We start from the raw sequence: 17,256 nt of genomic DNA on the forward strand, positions 1-17,256 counted from the left end.
CGCTACAAACCAAAACCACCCAGTCCGGGGTACGTCATTATCATCTGGGGTATATCGATAAATGTCGGGTGGTACCGTTTACGCTATGTACCATTTTCACGTGGGTGAGGAGAATCCTGCATTGCTTTTGCGGTGTTCCGTTGTCGTAGACCAATCGCTGGATTACTTCCGTTTCTAAGATACCGCGAAAAAGATTGCACTGAGGCAATGCTTAGAGGTGCTCACTTGAGCGTCAATATTCCCTTTATCCGAGGGTTCTCCGGGAGGAAATATGCCTCAAGCCATAGGATATGTGCCCAGCCATTCAGAAAACAATAAGGTGAAATTTAGAAAAAAAGAAAACAAACTTTTGCGTGGAGAAAGCGGCTGGATCATAAAACTGATCAAATGAAAACTGATATTGGTGACTTTAGCAAATGGTAGATCTGGGAGTTAACACGCGCGATGTGTGCCCATGACTTATTTTTAGTTCTCTGAAGCGAGGTTACGTGATGGTGAGTGAGAACCATTTTCAATCATAAAGTTGAATTATCAATTGTTGTTGTCGTCGTCCAGTCATTCATTACATCTATTACACTAAACCAACATTTCCAAGGGGTTTTCCACAACTCTCTTCAATTCCTTCATGTATTCACCACCAAGAGCACCGTCGATGACACGGTGGTCGAAGGTACCGGTGATGGTCATGACGTCATCGAAGATGAAGCCGTGTTCACTGGCACTCGAGGGCACCGCCTTCTTTTCGGTGGTACCAATGGCAAGAATGGCCAGTTGGGGAGGGTTGATGATCGAGGTGAACATGGTCACGGCGTGGTTCATACCCAAGTTAGAGATGCAAATAGTACCACCTTGGAATTCTTGAGGTTGCAACTTGCCGTCCTTGGCCCGCTTACCCAAGTCCTTCATCTTGTGGGAGATTTCCGACAACCCGATTTGGTTGGCGCCAAAGACAATGGGGGTGATGAGACCAGTAGGAGTAGCCACCGCCACCAGCACGTCGGCGTTCTTGTAACGACGGATGACGCCTTGGTCACCCAACCACGAGGCGTTGACGTCGGGGACTCTAGTGGCAGCCACGGCCACGGCCTTAATCAACAAGTCGTTTACCAGCAACTTGTAACGGTCGGAAGCCGACGCGTTCAACAGAGCACGCAACTTGAGGAGCTTGTTGACGGAGATGGTCGACGACACAATGTAGGTAGGAGCGTTTTGGGTCGAAGCGAGAAGTCTCAGACCGATAGTCTTTCTCATCGAGGTGATTTCGATGTCTTCGTAGTCGTTAGCGGCGGGAGCACCGGTGGCAGCAGCGGCGCCACCAGCAGCAGGAGCCTTCTTGGCCAAGCCTTCAAGGTCCTTAGCCAAAATTCTGCCGTCGGGGCCGGAACCCTTGACGCCAGCCAAAGCAATACCCTTTTCGAGGGCAATCAGCTTAGCCAAAGGCGACGCTCTGATGCGGTCGCCCGAAGCCAAAGTGGGCAGCTTCTTCGACGAAGTCAGCTTCTTGGCGGGAGCTTCTTGTTGCTTAGGTTGTTCTTCTTGCTTAGGTTCTTCCTTAGGAGCGGCGTTGCCAGCTTCAGCGGCCAGCTGGTCGGCATCGGCAGCGTCTTCGGGCTTAAAGTCCTTGAACGCGTCGACGTCGTCCTTGTTTTCGACGTAGACAGCAATAGGCTTACCCACGGGGATGTCCTTGGTCCCGTCGCCAAGCAAGATCTGGGCCATGTACCCTTCTTCTTGGAATTCAAAGTCCATGGTGGCCTTGTCGGTTTCGATTTCAGCAATCAGTTGCCCGGGTTGCAATTCGTCGCCGGGCTTCACCAGCCACAGAGCGATCCCCCCCTGGGTCATGGTGGGCGATAACGCCGGCATGTTGATCACGGTGTGTTCGGGCCAGTTGGCGTAGCCTCTGAAGGACAATCTTAACGACTGAGCAACCACCCGGGCCCGGGGTGCCATAACTTGCGGTGCACGAATCACTCTAAGCATCCTCTGTGTTGCGAAGTATACCAGTCGTTTGTATCAATTCCCCACGGCCAGAGTCTGGAAATTTGTCACAGGGCACAGAGCGTTTAGTGACAGTGGTTGATATATATGTGAAAAACCCCTCTCGGGAAAGAATTGTCCATGGCCTGCACGGGTGGCAGCGTGCGGCGGCAACTCCCGGTGGGGTGGGATGGGATGGGAATTAAAAACATTAGGCAAATAGCTACGGTGACTGGGATTTAGGGTGAACAATTGATCAGCTATTCAAGTAGCCGATTATCTGGTTTCTATCGTCGTGGAATCGATGGTGGGGGCGGGTGGCAAACATCCAGAGTGGGTGTCAGCGGCAGTTAATGGCCGAGCGCGTGGGGACCTGTCCCGGGCGATGAAGGAACCACCACTGCTCAACGGGCTTGAGACCCCGAAACCCGGTGGACGACCAGCTCTGAGATAATAATCACGACATTTGTATTATGTTGGGCAAGATATTAATTTGTGATTGTTATTTTAGGTGAAAGTACCGAAATATTTTCTCTTTATCCACTCTTCACGTTCTTGTACGCGTTCAAACTTTATACTCGCCAGTGGAAACTCGCCACAGGGTTTACATATTAAGGCTCAAGCCGGGTCCCGCGTTGGCAGGACTAGCAGCCTCAGGCGATTGGTATCAGTGCATAGAGATGTTGGCACGCGTCAAGTGGGGAAGCGAGCGCGAAGAGGGGAAGCAGTACACATCCATACCATTAAGGTGAGCTATATTTGAAGAATAAAGCCACGAAAGCATTTTGTAATCAGTTGAATTGTTTTGATTGATCTATTCATACGGGAAATTACGAGATTAGTTCCTTCAATGGGCCTCGTACAGGACCAACCACTGATAGTAGCCCCTCGCCTAGCGCATTGCCCGAATACAATAACTAAGTTTATATTCATACAAATTTTATATCATCACTACGCCACAGCATCGCCCGAGTGGGTACCCTTGGAGATGGCGTTCACACGGTCACCCAAGGACAAGGCAAGCCCTTGACCCTTGGCCCGGATCCGGACATGCCCAATGATGGGACCGTTATCCTTCATCTCAATGCACACGTTGGCCAACGCGTCTTCACCAAAGGTGGACCGCAGGTACAAGTTCGCCAGCAAGAATTGGCACTCTTCGCCAATCACCGCCCCAGGAGTGAGACAGTTCATATTGGTGCCGGACATTAACTTTTCCAAGTATTCCTTGAGCGACTTGATCGGCAGCTTGATGGTGATCTTGTTTTCCCATTCGAACTCGTTCCACATCTTGCGGAACTGCAGTTCCGAACAAGTGGCAGGCTTGATGTAGTCCATAATGTCGATGTGGATATCGTTCAAAATGACGATCGTCGAGTCGTCCGAGTGCAGCCCGTCGTAGACGATGTTCCCGAACAAAATACCCGTGTCCGCCAGCGTCACCTTGACGGTGGCCAGCATTTTGTAGAACCCATGGGGACCAATGTTCGCCGTCACCGGCTTGTCCACCACCTTGAGGTCACCCAAGGTGGCAAGTTCAACCAGCAAATTGCGCAAAGTGTTGGTAGTTTGGTTCACCAACAACACTTCGAGCACCACGTCGTATTGGTGCACCTTGATGTACGCTTCAGCGTAAATAGGGTCAGAGTAACCGGTCAAGGGGATGATCTTGTTAAGACGCGAGCTCAAGTCATCCTTCTTTGCCAGCGACGACAGATTCAATGCTAAGTCGTCCAGCAAGCCTTGGTTCCGCTTGCCGTTGGAAACAAATTGTCTGAAGGTAATAGCATCATCAACTTGTTCAGCATTATCTTGTAAGTCTTGTGCCACAGCAGCCGCCTTCTTGATCTCCTGCTCTTGAACTTGACCGGCGTAAGCATCGCGAGTGTCGTTTAAGAAAGTTTCTTCGAGAATCTTTTGGTCGCGAGCGTCATCGTCAGTCAAAATGCGCACATACAGCAAGATGCGGTCGGCGGAGTCTTCGTCGATCCGCTTTTCCACGTGAGGGCTCTCACCGACACGAACGATCAGGACCATGATCAAAAGCGCTTCAGCGATGAGACCATTGAGCACCGGTTCCTTGGTGCCCAATTGCTCAAGTCTAAGCACAAGCTTGACGAGAGTCAGCGATAACACCGCGGCAAGGTGATAGTCGCCCTTGAGAATAAGGTGACGAATACGGTGAGCATCTTGGTCCTCGTTGACGTCTTTAGTTTCCGCCAGGAATGCCAGTTCGGTGGCGTAAGTACCATCAGGAAGCACAACGGGCTTCTTAGTGGGTTTGGGAGTAGCACCTTCCTCTTGGTCGTCATTCTTGTTCTCATCTTCTTCCTTATGCTTGCGGAACGACGCCAAAATGGGAACTTCGCCTACCAGGCCACGGATGAACTTCCACGCTTCTTGAACGAGCTTTTCTTCCAAAGTGTATTCACCGATGATCCACAATGACCCGCGCAACACCTTACCCAGCTTCACCGAGGGCAACGTTTGGATCAAGCGGTGAACAATGCCTTGACGCAAGTTGGGGAACTTTTCAACGACTTCTTTAACAAAGACGATAACTTCGTAAGCAGCGGCGGTGTTAAGATCGCTCATCAGATCCAACAACAAGTCAATGACGTTAGTAGCCACTTCAACGAACTTGATGGCCAATTGATGGATGGCGTTGATCAAAAGTTGGCGGTATTCGGCGGTCTTGTCTTCGGTAGCCACCGACAGCTTTTCCAATTCCTTCTTGAGGAGCTTGACGATGTCTTCGACGTTTCTCAGGGTGACCAACTTAAGAGCGACGTCAAGAGCTTGACGACGGACATCAATGTCCTGAGTCAGCAACACGCGCAAGATTTCAAGCGCCAATTCGTTGATGACGCCAGGGTACTCGCGATTAAGATCGTCAATGCGCAGCAACAGAATGATCTTGACGTTGTTGTCGGCTTCCTTAGTGGCCAATTCGACAAACTTAGTGGCAGACAACAACACCGCCAGCGGCAGCGACGTCAATTGCGAGAGAGTGGTGGAAGCTTCGTACACCACCACGTTCAGCGGCAGCAGTTCCACCATTTCTTCGACGAGCTGAGTGTATTGAGTCTTGAGACTGGGGTTAGCCAAGGCGTCTCGCTTGATGAACTCAATGAACGCCAATTGGATCAAAGGGTCTAGGGTTTCAATGACACCAATGTTAGCTTGAATGTAGGCGAGAGCCATCTCCCGGTTGAGGTCACCAAGGCAAACAAACGCGTTACGCTTGCACACCGAGTCGAATTCGTCAGCCAAGAATTGGTAGATGACTTCGTCGGCATCGGGACAGAGATGGTCCAGCACCTTGTAGATCAGGTACAACGCAAACACGGCGTTCTTGCGCACGTAGGCGTGGCGGTGGTCGAGGCACTGTCTGACGTTAGGCACCAACGTTTCCAACAACTCGGGTTCCTTCAATTTGTTAAGGTAGCGCAAAGTATTCCCGCGGATGTATTCGTTAGGGTGTTGCAAATCGCGTTGGATAGCATTGCACACCAAGATCATTTCGTGGCGCATCTTGCCGTGTTCGTCCATCTTGGGACACACTTCCCAGTAGAAGTACAAGAGCTTCTTGAGCTCCTTGTTCTTCAGGGGCATGACAAATCGGATGATGTGCATCAACAAGTCGGGCATGGGGTCACCGTTGATGATGGCGACAAGGATGCGCTTCATCGTGTCGATCTTGACGTCATCCTTCCCCTTCTCCAACAACTGCTTGAACTCATGCACCAGCGTCTTGGTCGCCGAGTTGGGCTCATAAACTAGGGTGTACCCACTCATACTCCAGGTGCTCGTTGGTGAGACTGAAAATTACGTGTCGATTTGGCGCGGCGACCCGCTCCAGCGAACGTGTCGGAAAAAAACACCATGAAACGATTAACAGACAGTAGAGATAAAAACTTTCCATATCAAAGTATTCTTTTTTGGGTTGCAGTATATTGATTTCATTAATTGACTATCTAGTTTCATCACGATTTTTAGAGCCTAGATTCGTCGAGAATATTAGCACTCACCACCGCGTCTGTGTTCACATAACCATGAACAGTGCTAAAAATCTATCATAACAAAGACCAAGATTATACGTGTCGTTTGCAATTAATTTGAGTCTACATCATTGAATTCAATTGCCTTAGATGTTAATTTGTCGTTTCTTACTATTCATTAGTGGACTAGGCCTTTTGCTTGATGCCATGCATCATTTCTTCCTTGTTGATCAAGTGACCAATGGAGTCAATCTCCTCCAACAACTTGTCAACATTGTGACACCAGCTATTCAAGGTATCATTGATGCGGCTCAGGTCCAGAGCCTTCAGCGAAGTGCCAGGGGCGCTGAAGCGGATGATGCCCTCGGGGCGGTTGATCTTGGCGCTAATCATGCCCAGGTTCACCAATTCCAGGACGTATTGTTCCAGATCGTCCACCAGTAATTGCAATAACTCTGCCAACCGCGGCAATTGAATTTGGGTGTAGTATTTGTTGATGGTACGCAAGTTGTGTTCAATGATCCGCTTTTGCAAATTCTTGAAGTTGGTTTCATCCTTGAAAATTTCCAGCTTGGCAAACTCGTCAGCGTAGTCGCGGTTAATGTCGTGCCAGTGAATCAATTCATCGGTGGTGAAAAGCTCGAGTAAGTGGAACACGTGCAGCGACACCAGTTTGGTAACGTGAGGGTTGAGCTTGATCTTGAGAATCAAGTCATGCTGTTCAGGGTTGTGTTTAGCAAGAATGATGTAGTAGACCACCAGCACAGCCAACTCCGGCAGCGCTTCAAGGTCAAGCAACATGAGAGCATGTTGGACGGTGCTCAAGTAGTCGTATTCGTGAGTCAGTATGCGGATCAAGTACTGCAAGTAAGTCTTCTTGAACTCAGGGTACAGCTTAAGCAGCTTAAGCATGATCTTACGCAGCAACACCTTAGCTTGAGCGTAGTCACCCTTTTGAAGAGTCAAATCAATCTGCTCCAAGATGTATTCGATCTTGTCCGAGAAGTTCATCATCGAGTAAGTTTCCACTTGCAAGTCGCATAAGATGTCGACCGCTTTGTCCAAGTCCTTGAATTGGTTGAGGTAGATCTCGGCCAAGATACGCAGAACCTGAGCCCGCTCCACTTCAACGAAGATCTTCTTGTCGGTGACAGTGCGGATAGTTTCAATCACCTTGATCTTAGTTTCCACTTGCTTCTTGTTCGTGTCGTCCAATTCCGACAAACGGGCAATGATGGTCTGGATGAACTCCTGGATCGACAGCTTGAGCTGACCATGTTTCTTTGAAAGCGACACGATGAGCTCATCCAAGTAGTCCCAGTCGTTGTTGTCGATGAGGATGGTGGCGATTTGTTTAAGCACCCGCTTCGACGAAAGCACGTCCAGCGCTTGTCGCGTCTGCTTCTCGAGCTGAAGAAGCTTTTCCACCCCTTCCTTGTAAGGAAGCTTCTCGATTTCGGGGAATTGCTTGTCGAGGAGGGCCAGAAGGTCCTTTTCCGCCTTGATAGGGTCTTCTCTGGACATGGTGGTGGGTGCGCACTGGTGGCAAACCTTTTGTCAAGTGAGGCTGTCCCGGCGCCGCTCACTGCTTTGAGGCAGACATATTTGAGTATGTTGAGATCATATGACTCCACTAGAATAATGAAACGTCCGGCCTATGAGCTCTTTACCGAATGTAAATAGCATCACTCACTATTCTGCTCGTCGTAATATTCCCATTGTCTCTGGAATTTGATATAAGGTTCGTGATCAACAGGTCTTCCGACTGTGAATACTTCTTGACAGCACAAGAGGTTCCTATTTCTTGACTATAATAACCCAAAACTACGATTACTCACTGTTGATTTCAAGTTATTTGTACTACCATAAGTGAAGACCAAATGCATAATCCGAAGTAGTCGCACTATCAATGACTGCATTACCTTGAGACCACATCCCAAAATCCAGTGCATTTACGCAGCAATCTGTTTATCATTATCTGACGATTCCCCTTCAAGTCTAAGTTCTGTCCTGACATCTCCGAACGATTTGATCTTCCGTTGATGGACCCTGCTGCACTTAAGCCCCTCATCGCCAAACATCTCGGAGTCGATGATGATGGCACTCTATCGGGGTTTATCCATCTGCTTCTTTCACAGCTGCTGAGTCTAGAGCTGTTCAAAAAGTTGGCAGCAGCTAACGGTGGCGAGGATTTCCCGCAAGAGTTTATTAGTGGGTGTTACTCACTATATGCGCCAGCTTCCAGTCTATCACTACCTAATACGCGACCACCGGCGGCTCTCAAGGCCTTGACTAAACCATCACAGAATGGAGACCGCAATAGGGAACGTGACCGGAAACCAGAACTTCGTGCTGGATCAATTGTACAGGGAGTTGTCTCTAATATCGTTCCGTATGGCGCCTTTGTGAAACTTGACGGAAAGAAATCAGGCTTAGCCCACATCTCACAGCTAAGTGTTCGACGTATCTCTTCTCCTGAGTTGGTAGTCAAGACTGGCCAACAGGTGTTTGTTAAGATTTTGGCTATGTCCCCCAAGATCAGCCTTCTGATGAAGAACATTGACCAAGTCACTGGTATTGAGGAATTGGAGGAGGATAGAGGACGAGACACCACCCATACACCTGAACCGAAACGTCGCCGGCTAACGTCACCAGAACGGTGGGAAATCAGACAGTTGATTGCAGCGGGGGTGGCGCTGGCTAAGGACTACCCTGAACTTGATGATCCCGATGTTGCTGATGAAGCTGTTGACGAACCTGAAATTGACGTTCATATCAAGGAGGATATTCCCAAGTTTTTGGAGAACCAAAATATCGAAACTGTGGTTGTACCTTCTGTACAAAAGTCCCAGCCTGAGGGTACTCTTGCCCAAGTGGCTGCCACTGGCTCTAAATTCGCTCAGGAATACCGGGAACAAAATAAAGATAAAGCTGCCGATGTCATCAGTCAGTGGCGCAAACAACAAACAGAGATAAATTATGCTAAACCGGCGCTTTTATCCATGGCGGAGGCCAGGAAGCAGCTTCCGGTATATGCGATGCGCCAGCAAATCGTCGATACTATTCGAGACAACCAGTTTGTGGTGGTGGTAGGGGAGACTGGGTCAGGTAAAACCACTCAGATCGTTCAGTATCTTTATGAAGAAGGTATGGCGGGAGCTAACCGTATGATTGGTATTACACAGCCCCGGCGAGTAGCAGCTTCGACGGTGGCCGCTCGTGTTGCTGAAGAAATGGGGGTTAAATTGGGAGAAGAAGTCGGGTACTACGTGCGGTTTGAGGACGTCACTAGCTCCCGTACCCGCATCAAGTATATGACGGATGGTATGCTTCAACGAGAAGCATTGCTGGACGCAACCATGTCGAAATACCTGGTGATCATGTTGGATGAAGCCCACGAGCGTACAGTGGCTACCGATATCCTTTTTGCCCTTGTCAAACAAGCCGCCAAGGCCAATCCCAATTTACGCGTTATTTGTACCTCGGCCACCCTTGATCTGGCTAAGTTTCTGCATTACTTTGGCGACTGCCCCGTACTTAACATCCCTGGGCGTACTTTCCCGGTGGAAACGATGTACACCGCTCAGCCTGAGGTTGATTACGTGGCCCTGGTACTTGACTCCGTGATGCAAATCCATTTACTGGAGCCGTTGGGAGGGGACATTCTCGTATTTCTCACCGGTCAAGACGAGATTGACGCCTGTTGTCTGGCTCTCTTCGAGCGGGTTAAAGTTCTAGGCGATCTGGTGTCTCCCCTCATCGTGCTTCCTATGTACGCAGCATTGCCTCCAGAGATGCAACGGAAAGTGTTTGAGGCTGCTCCCAAAGGTACTCGAAAAGTGGTTGTGGCGACAAATATCGCTGAAACCTCAATTACCATTGATGGTATCCGGTATGTGGTAGACTCTGGGTTCGTTAAATTGAATGCCTACGACGCTCGTCTCGGTATGGACACCCTTAAAGTGGTGCCAATCTCTCAGGCACAGGCTAATCAACGGTCGGGTCGTGCTGGTCGTACCGCTCCGGGTAAGTGCTACAGACTATACACTGAAAAGGCTTACGAGCGTGAGATGAAGGCCACCACTACCCCTGAGATCCAACGACAGAACCTCAGTCACACCATTTTGATGCTTAAAGCGATGGGGATAAACGATTTACTAGGATTCGATTTCATGGATCCGCCGCCCAAGCTGGCAATGTTGGTGGCGTTGAGGGATCTCTACACTTTAGGGGCGTTAAATGATGAGGGTTTCCTTACTCCTTTAGGGAGATCAATGGCTGAATTTCCTATGGACCCTATGCTTGCTAAAACGCTTATTTTACTGTCTCAAGAACCGTTCCTGTGCTCTCAAGAAGTAATGCTGATTATCGCTATGCTCTCCGTGCAGTCGATTTGGTATCGGCCTAAGGAGCACGAAGCTGACGCTGACAGAAGAAAGCAACGTTTCCACCACCTGCAACTGGACCATTTGACTTTGCTCAACGTGTATCGCGGGTGGGAGTTAAGCAATCGGAGTGGGAAGTGGTGTCGGGATAATTATATCCAAGAGCGGAGTATGAAGCGGGCACTCGAAGTACGGAAACAATTGGCCACAATCATGAACCGCAGTGACCAACTGATAGTGTCGTGTGGACTGAATCTTGACCGGGTACGCCAGGTGATAGCGGCAGGTTTCTTCAAACACCTGGCTCGGAGAGATCGCGTTGAAGGGTATAAGACACTATCCACCGACACTCCCGTTGCCATCCACCCGCTGTCGTGTCTCTATACTAAGCGTCCCGAATACGTTGTCTACCACCTGCTTTTACTCACCACAAGAGAGTACATGCAAGTGGTTACCGAAGTTAATCCCAAATGGCTCGTGCAAGCGGCCCCTCACTACTTTGGGGAGACTGATGCTAAGACGCTAGCAATGAAGAAGCGGTCAGAGAAATTGGTTGAATTAGGACGAGGGGGAGATTGGAGACTCCAGAACCAGTACCAAGCTCGGGCCAAGAAGATGGCCCGCGACCCGTAGATAGAAATTAATACACGAAGTCTTATCTTCATACAATTAAATATATATATGTTTTTCTCGATGCAATGAGACTGCTTAGAATCTGAGGGCAGCCATTTCGTTTCTGTTTCTGTTGTAGTCGAACAAGTCTTCGATTTGGCCAGTACCCGAGATGACGATGTCCTTGTCCCACAACTTCTTTCTACCCCATTGCTTGACCTTTTCGGTGTTGATGGCGTCGATTTGTTCCAAAGCTTCGTGGACGGAGTTTCTGTAGCCAGCCAACAAGATCTTCGAGGCGATGTCGTTGGCGACGGCGTTGGGGGTGTTCAAAGCGGCCAAGATTTCCACCTTGGTTTGGTTCTTGGCTCTGGCGATTTCGGCGTCACCGATGGTGGTCGACAATCTGTTCCATTGCTTCAAGGTGAAGTGGACGAAGTCGTCGATGGAGCCGACGTTGGAGATTTCCGCTTGGAAACCCCACAACCCGGCGTCGGCGAACGAGTGCGAGAAGTGGGTGTACTTGTCGACGATGTGGTATTCTTGCACGATCGAGGCCAACTTGGGCGAGGTGTAGTGGGCGACGGTCGAGTCTTGGTTGAACAGGTTGAACACATTGGCGGCAACCTTGGCCACGTAGTATTCGGGCGAGTTGAGGGCTTCACCGTTGACACCGATCGAGATGTAAGCCTTGGGCATGGTGTCGTCTCTCATTCTCACTTCCGAGCCCAAGAAGGTGGCGGGCTGGGTGGCGGGCTTGAGGCCTTGCGAGATCTTGAGGTTTCTTTCCAACGATTCCACAAGCTGGTCGTGGTTGATGTTACCGGCGGCGGCGACAACGGTGTTGGCCGAGACCAATTGCTTGTCGAGCACGCGTTGGGCGTCTTCCACTTGCAAACCGGGGATCGATTCGGGGGTACCGTGGATGGGCAACCCGAGCGAGTAGCCCTGGTAGGCGGTAGCGACGAGGTGGGAAGCGACCTTGGCGTTGGGGTCGTTTTCGACGGCGGCGGCTTCGGCGGTCAACTTAGCCTTTTCGGCACCGAAGTTGGCTTGAGCGACAACTTCGGGGGCGTGGTTGATGATTTCCGAAAGGGTTTCGGCGGCGAGGGCGACGTTGTCGTTGGTGACCTGGGCAATGACCCCGTTGTATTCGCGAGCGTTCAACGCCGCCAACGAGACGCCGGGGGTGGCCTTCGACGCCAAGATGTTGTTGGTCAACGCCGAGATCCCGTTGGAGAAGGTGTGTTCCGATCTCAGCCCGGCGCCGTAGTACAACCCGACGGAGGCGGCGGTGGCGTGGGGGTTGGTTTCAGTGGCCACGGTGACCCCGTTGGAGAGGGTGGTGAACTTGGTGACGCCGGTGGCGGTCAGGAGCATCCGGCGAGGAGCGGCAAGCTTGGCAGCGGAGCGAACAGTAGTCCCACGGATCATTGGCGTGTGGTAGATTGGGGGTTCAATTGAGAAATCTGTAGTGAAAAATTCGAGCGGGTAGTGGCTGGCGCGCAGCCAATGAGAGCGGAGCTATAGGCATACCCGGAAGTTGCCAGTGAGGTGATTGTGTCACGTGAAGTAGGGGGTGGTTACTAATGGCTTAAGTCAATTGTCAATCACAATTGCATCAATTACAGATTTTACTAGCGTTGCCCCAGTTCTGGTGACTTCAATGGCGTGTATTTCATCATTTTAAATGAGTCTATGTACAATATCGAGGCTCGGAACTACACCGGAAAGTCGCACACTACTTAAAATTAACGATTGGAATATATCTTGGGCAGGGCTCGTAATGATTAGCTTTCATAGTGTCTCTTCAAGGATTGCAAAGTTCCAGCCAGATAAGATTTTACTTTGTTAAAAATTTACCATACGACGACCAGTAGAACCATGTAAGGCTTAGAAGTCCTACAAGCCTACGCGTTTCTCTCATTATATCGTATTGGGGGGTTTGGCTATAAATGCCAAATATCTATGTACAAATGCTCTAAAACTTGATGTAGGCTCTTTGTTGCATGGCGGTACGGTGCATTTGCGCCAACTTCTCGTAGCCCAGCAGCTTACCTTCGTAGGCAGCGACGATCTCCTCAGCTAACCGCACGGCACCATCGTTAGACTTCTTCTTGGAAGCACCGTCCAAGATCCAGGTGATAGCCATACGGTTACGTTGCTTCTTGGTCAAGGGCACGGGGACAACCTTATTCTTAGCAAAACCAGTCTTTTCCACCCGCGTAGTCACCACAGGTGCCAACTTATCGAGAGTAGTAGTTAATAATTGTACGGGGTTTTGACGGGTCCGGAGGTACACCATGTAAAGAGCTCTTTGAACAACCTTTTCCGCCTTAGCCTTACGACCGTCACGCATAATCATATTGGTCAACGCCTTAACCACTGGGTCTTCCCTGGCAGGGATGGGAGTACCTTCGTATTGGGCCACTTCGGCGAGCTGAGCTTCCGTAGGCTCATTCTTTTGTTCCAAAAACGTTTCCGGGTGGGTCATTTGCGAGAGGTAGACCTCAGTAGGGGTTTCCACTTGCACTTTGCCCTTCTTAAGCTTTTGCACCGCAGACAACCACTCGTCGACATCGGCTTCCAGCACCAGTTCCTTGTCCAAAGGCATCACCTGTGCCGTCAACGACACCGGCTTGGTCGAATAGAACACCCGCGAGCTGCGGAGCCCGTGGGCCCGGGCCAACGACAACGTCGATCTAAGCATTTGGCGTGATGAAAAATTCGCACCCGATGAATTTGATAGTGGAGGTGAATGCAAAAAAGCATGAGGAGATGGGAGAATTAATAGTCGTAAGGTTTTATATTATTGATGATTCGTGATTATGGTTAAATCTATTCGTGTATCTATATTTCTGTCCCCCGTGTGTGTCTTCATCGACTGATTGAGTTTGATCGCGCTCGACATCACGATCTCATAGTATGCAATTTGTATGAGGTAATGAGAATGTATTCTCTTGTCGCCTTACCTAGTCCGACTCAAAAAGTTTCGATTGCATTATTTCCTTGTAAGTCAACAATACTCGAAACAGTAAGTTGTTTATGTTAAGGGTGACTGAATCTTTGGTAGCATAATAGCAGTCTCCCAACAAATTGCACTTACTCATTCGGTTACCAAGAAGTTAAAGACTAATGGCAAGTATTATCACAGCGTTTATGCCTCTTCGGGTTTGGCAAACTTACTGATCGCTTCGGTCAATGCATTAAACTGACAAAACACTTTGTCAGTGTCAACGTCATCAGCTGACGGGGCTGCGTCAACCTTCATCGATCCCAACACCCACTGTTCTTTGAGACCACGTGATATATTAAGTAGATCTTCACATAATCTGATGATATTGAGAGCATCCAGTTCAATAGTCAACAGTTCGACGGCGAGCTGTTCACGGTTCTTGTCGGCGCTGTGCAGGATCTCAAAAATGTTCAAAAATGTATTGAGTATCTGTTCAACATCGCTGTCAATCTTCTTAAGCAAGGTTATGGATTGAGGCTTCATTGAAGGCTGGACACAGTGGGGAAGCAGCTAGCCTTGAAGTGTATATCAGCCTTATTCTGACCGTTTTGCTCGATCGGTCGCATTGTCGTGTGCACACCAAAACCACCCGCCAAAAGCCGCTCATAAGCGTATATCTCCTGATACTAGTTTGATCTTACTAAAACAACCACGACTTTCTCTGGTATGTTGATCAAATTGATAATTCGAACATCATAAATCGAACCATAATCCCACTACCCTTTCTCCATCGACAATAATTGCCATTATAAACCGGAGCATTCTTAGCCGCATTTGGAGCGTTTTTTTTTCTTTTTCAGCATATGCAGTGACTCACCTAGAACAGATAAAAGTCCATTGCCTGAGAGTACATCTTTCACTTGAAGCCCCCCCTGAACAAGCACCATGGTCAAATCAACAAACCAGTCGTTGCTGCTGTTATACAGTTTGGCCACCTTGGGTAGCACCACCCACCTCTCCACCGTGGGCCTGAAGCTTGATCGTATCAGTGATAGCGACGGCGAAGAGGAAGACGCCTACGAAGAGCTTTTACTGTGTGATGAAGCTGAAGAGGAAGAAGAACAATACCAGCCTCCTATCAGATTCCTGGGCGAACCGCTCATCCACGTCCCCGCGCCCGACTTGATGCAAAAGTATATGCTCCCCATTGATGCTAAGCTTGCGGAAGAAATCCTCAATCACCGTCACCGGGTGCTGGATCGTATTCACGGTAAGGGTGACTTGTTAGTAGTGGTGGGTCCCCGGCGGATCCGTGACCCTTACCAGGCGCAAGAGTGTTCGAGATGGATCCCGACGATGGCTTGCGAGAACATCCAACTCTGTATGAGAACCAATTTTTCCCTGAAATACAATGGTACTAGCGCTCTGTTTGAAGTGGGCCACGGTCTTCCTCTGACGCGTGAGTTGCTCCTCGAGATGGCCCTGAGGCTCCCCCTCGTCGGTCAGACTCAGGACTTGTTGCTGCATCACTACTTCGACGACATCTTCAGCATGCTGCTAGTACTGCTGCTGCTTTGTGAACTGCAGCTCCACCGCGAAATCGCTCTGGGCATCCAGTTCCCCGTCGGCTTTGCCTGCCATGACGATGATACCCTCTACTCTGAAATCACCTACAACCACAAGCTCCAACTGTGTTTTGACTCGATGCTGGCATCAAAGAACCCTCACCACTTTATGAACATCACCAAGCAAGGGCTTGTCGCGGTTATGGGCACCACTGGTAACGAAGACACTTTCGTTGTCGTCAACGTCACCAAGATGTGCTTCCTGCAAATCGACGAGATTTTAGCTAAAGTGGGCGATCGTCCCGTCATGATCGATGTTGGTAGCTTGGGTAACGCCGAGTACGAACTGGTGGAAACCAAGCTTCGCCACATCATGCTGGTGCACCCCACCGTGGCTGGGGTGATTGTCGAGCTGGGTGACGAATACGATTTACCCACCGAAGCTATTGAAAACACGCCTAAGCTTGTCAAGGCTTTGGCGCAAATGGTTTAATGTAATATAAAGTTATTTATAATGGGTTATAATTTTGGGTTTTAATATAAAATTCTCCTAGATCAGGCCATAAGCCCTTCGTAGTGCGGCAATCCACGATTTTTTTTTTTCAAATGGAAAATTTTAATGTACCAGAATTTCTCTTACGAGTTGACGGCATACATCACCGCCTCCTGATGACTACTGATAGTTTATCCGAACCTTTTTATATCTATTATACTAATTATGCTTTGGAAGAAGGAAGATTACGATCTGGGCTTTTCCTTCTTTTCCTTCCACAAAGCCAAAAGCGACACACCCGAGACCTTGACGACCTTGAAACGGACACCGGGGATATCACCCTTAGCCTTACCTCTTCTACCGAAACCGGCGAGCAAGACTTCGTCGTTTTCGTCGACGTAGTTAAGACAACCGTCATTGGGGACGAAGGCGGTGACTCTCTTACCGTTCTTGATCAATTGAACTCTGACACACTTTCTGATAGCGGAGTTGGGTTGCTTGGCTTCAACACCAATCTTTTCGAGGACAATCCCCTTGGCGTGCGAGGTGCCACCGAAGGGCGACGACTTGTAGGCGGTACCCAAAAGTCTGGCCTTGTATTGTTGGTCAGCCCATCTGTTGTCACGTCTCGAAGTTCTCAAGGCTCTAGCAGCGTTAAGCCCTCTAGGCTTACCCTTACCCATATTGACTTGGTTGGTTACTGAAGAATTTTTCGCAGAAGTGTTTTTCGTGGTTGTGTGCGGGCCCTCGGTGTGCATAGAAATGTTAGGGTGTAACCCTAATCACGTGGTCAAAATCATTTCACACAAATCGACATTAAAACCAACGGGAAACTTAGTAAAAGTTGTTGAAAAGTTATCATAACCAGCAAACTACTGTATTGACAAACTGCTACTCTCCTTTATTGTTCCGTAGCGTGTGATCTTTCCAAGGATTCAACTCAAATTGCTTTTGCGGAACCGCGACAGTCGTGTGGCTTGAACTAGATGAGATGCCAGGTGCCAGTTGAGGTGGGTAACGTATGCCACTTCAATGAAAGTGATCATAATTTCTCTGTGGGTCTTTAGACTTGGACACGTTTTAGGGTTTTCAGTATTCAACCTTTCAAGGTACTTTCTTCAATGATATCTTGATCAACTTCTAGTTTATACACCCATGGCCACGATGTACTTTTCGAACCAGGTCTTAAAATGTGGGGTTTCCATCCCATCTTGTATTGTCACCGAGTGTCGACAATCTAGATTTAGCGAAATATGGTAAAATT

General features: G+C 49.1%; 9 protein-coding genes across 9 annotated transcripts; 2 read left to right on the forward strand and 7 right to left on the reverse strand. All coding sequences in view use genetic code 12, as the record gives it.

Annotated features, from left to right (window-relative positions):
• Positions 1 to 576: 576 nt before the first annotated feature.
• LAT1 (dihydrolipoyllysine-residue acetyltransferase) lies at positions 577 to 1,953 on the reverse strand (the record flags this gene model as incomplete). The annotated part of the gene is made up of 1 exon (XM_034159098.1): positions 577 to 1,953. One exon carries the CDS (start codon positions 1,951 to 1,953, stop codon positions 577 to 579), a length of 1,377 nt encoding a protein of 458 aa, XP_034014476.1.
• Positions 1,954 to 2,931: 978 nt separating this feature from the next.
• Positions 2,932 to 5,778, reverse strand: SEC26 (coatomer subunit beta; the record flags this gene model as incomplete). Its single annotated transcript, XM_034159100.1, has 1 exon — positions 2,932 to 5,778. The coding sequence occupies one exon, from the start codon at positions 5,776 to 5,778 to the stop codon at positions 2,932 to 2,934; it is 2,847 nt and encodes a 948-aa protein (XP_034014477.1).
• A 389-nt stretch (positions 5,779 to 6,167) lies between these two features.
• On the reverse strand, positions 6,168 to 7,505 carry RPN5 (proteasome regulatory particle lid subunit; the record flags this gene model as incomplete). Its single annotated transcript, XM_034159101.1, has 1 exon — positions 6,168 to 7,505. The coding sequence occupies one exon, from the start codon at positions 7,503 to 7,505 to the stop codon at positions 6,168 to 6,170; it is 1,338 nt and encodes a 445-aa protein (XP_034014478.1).
• Positions 7,506 to 8,023: 518 nt separating this feature from the next.
• Positions 8,024 to 10,999, forward strand: PRP22 (DEAH-box ATP-dependent RNA helicase; the record flags this gene model as incomplete). The annotated part of the gene is made up of 1 exon (XM_034159102.1): positions 8,024 to 10,999. The coding sequence occupies one exon, from the start codon at positions 8,024 to 8,026 to the stop codon at positions 10,997 to 10,999; it is 2,976 nt and encodes a 991-aa protein (XP_034014479.1).
• Positions 11,000 to 11,074: 75 nt separating this feature from the next.
• DIURU_000813 (ubiquinol--cytochrome-c reductase subunit) lies at positions 11,075 to 12,412 on the reverse strand (the record flags this gene model as incomplete). Its single annotated transcript, XM_034159103.1, has 1 exon — positions 11,075 to 12,412. The coding sequence occupies one exon, from the start codon at positions 12,410 to 12,412 to the stop codon at positions 11,075 to 11,077; it is 1,338 nt and encodes a 445-aa protein (XP_034014480.1).
• Positions 12,413 to 12,959: 547 nt separating this feature from the next.
• DIURU_000814 (mitochondrial 37S ribosomal protein uS7m) lies at positions 12,960 to 13,688 on the reverse strand (the record flags this gene model as incomplete). The annotated part of the gene is made up of 1 exon (XM_034159104.1): positions 12,960 to 13,688. The coding sequence occupies one exon, from the start codon at positions 13,686 to 13,688 to the stop codon at positions 12,960 to 12,962; it is 729 nt and encodes a 242-aa protein (XP_034014481.1).
• A 447-nt stretch (positions 13,689 to 14,135) lies between these two features.
• On the reverse strand, positions 14,136 to 14,477 carry MED22 (Med22p; the record flags this gene model as incomplete). Its single annotated transcript, XM_034159105.1, has 1 exon — positions 14,136 to 14,477. The coding sequence occupies one exon, from the start codon at positions 14,475 to 14,477 to the stop codon at positions 14,136 to 14,138; it is 342 nt and encodes a 113-aa protein (XP_034014482.1).
• A 402-nt stretch (positions 14,478 to 14,879) lies between these two features.
• On the forward strand, positions 14,880 to 15,992 carry DIURU_000816 (uncharacterized protein; the record flags this gene model as incomplete). The annotated part of the gene is made up of 1 exon (XM_034159106.1): positions 14,880 to 15,992. One exon carries the CDS (start codon positions 14,880 to 14,882, stop codon positions 15,990 to 15,992), a length of 1,113 nt encoding a protein of 370 aa, XP_034014483.1.
• A 245-nt stretch (positions 15,993 to 16,237) lies between these two features.
• RPS23A (40S ribosomal protein uS12) lies at positions 16,238 to 16,675 on the reverse strand (the record flags this gene model as incomplete). The annotated part of the gene is made up of 1 exon (XM_034159107.1): positions 16,238 to 16,675. The coding sequence occupies one exon, from the start codon at positions 16,673 to 16,675 to the stop codon at positions 16,238 to 16,240; it is 438 nt and encodes a 145-aa protein (XP_034014484.1).
• Between the last annotated feature and the right edge of the window lie 581 nt (positions 16,676 to 17,256).

This window comes from Diutina rugosa (assembly GCF_008704595.1).
Source record: "Diutina rugosa strain CBS 613 chromosome Unknown scaffold3_size541584, whole genome shotgun sequence".
Lineage (NCBI taxonomy): Eukaryota > Fungi > Ascomycota > Pichiomycetes > Serinales > Debaryomycetaceae > Diutina > Diutina rugosa.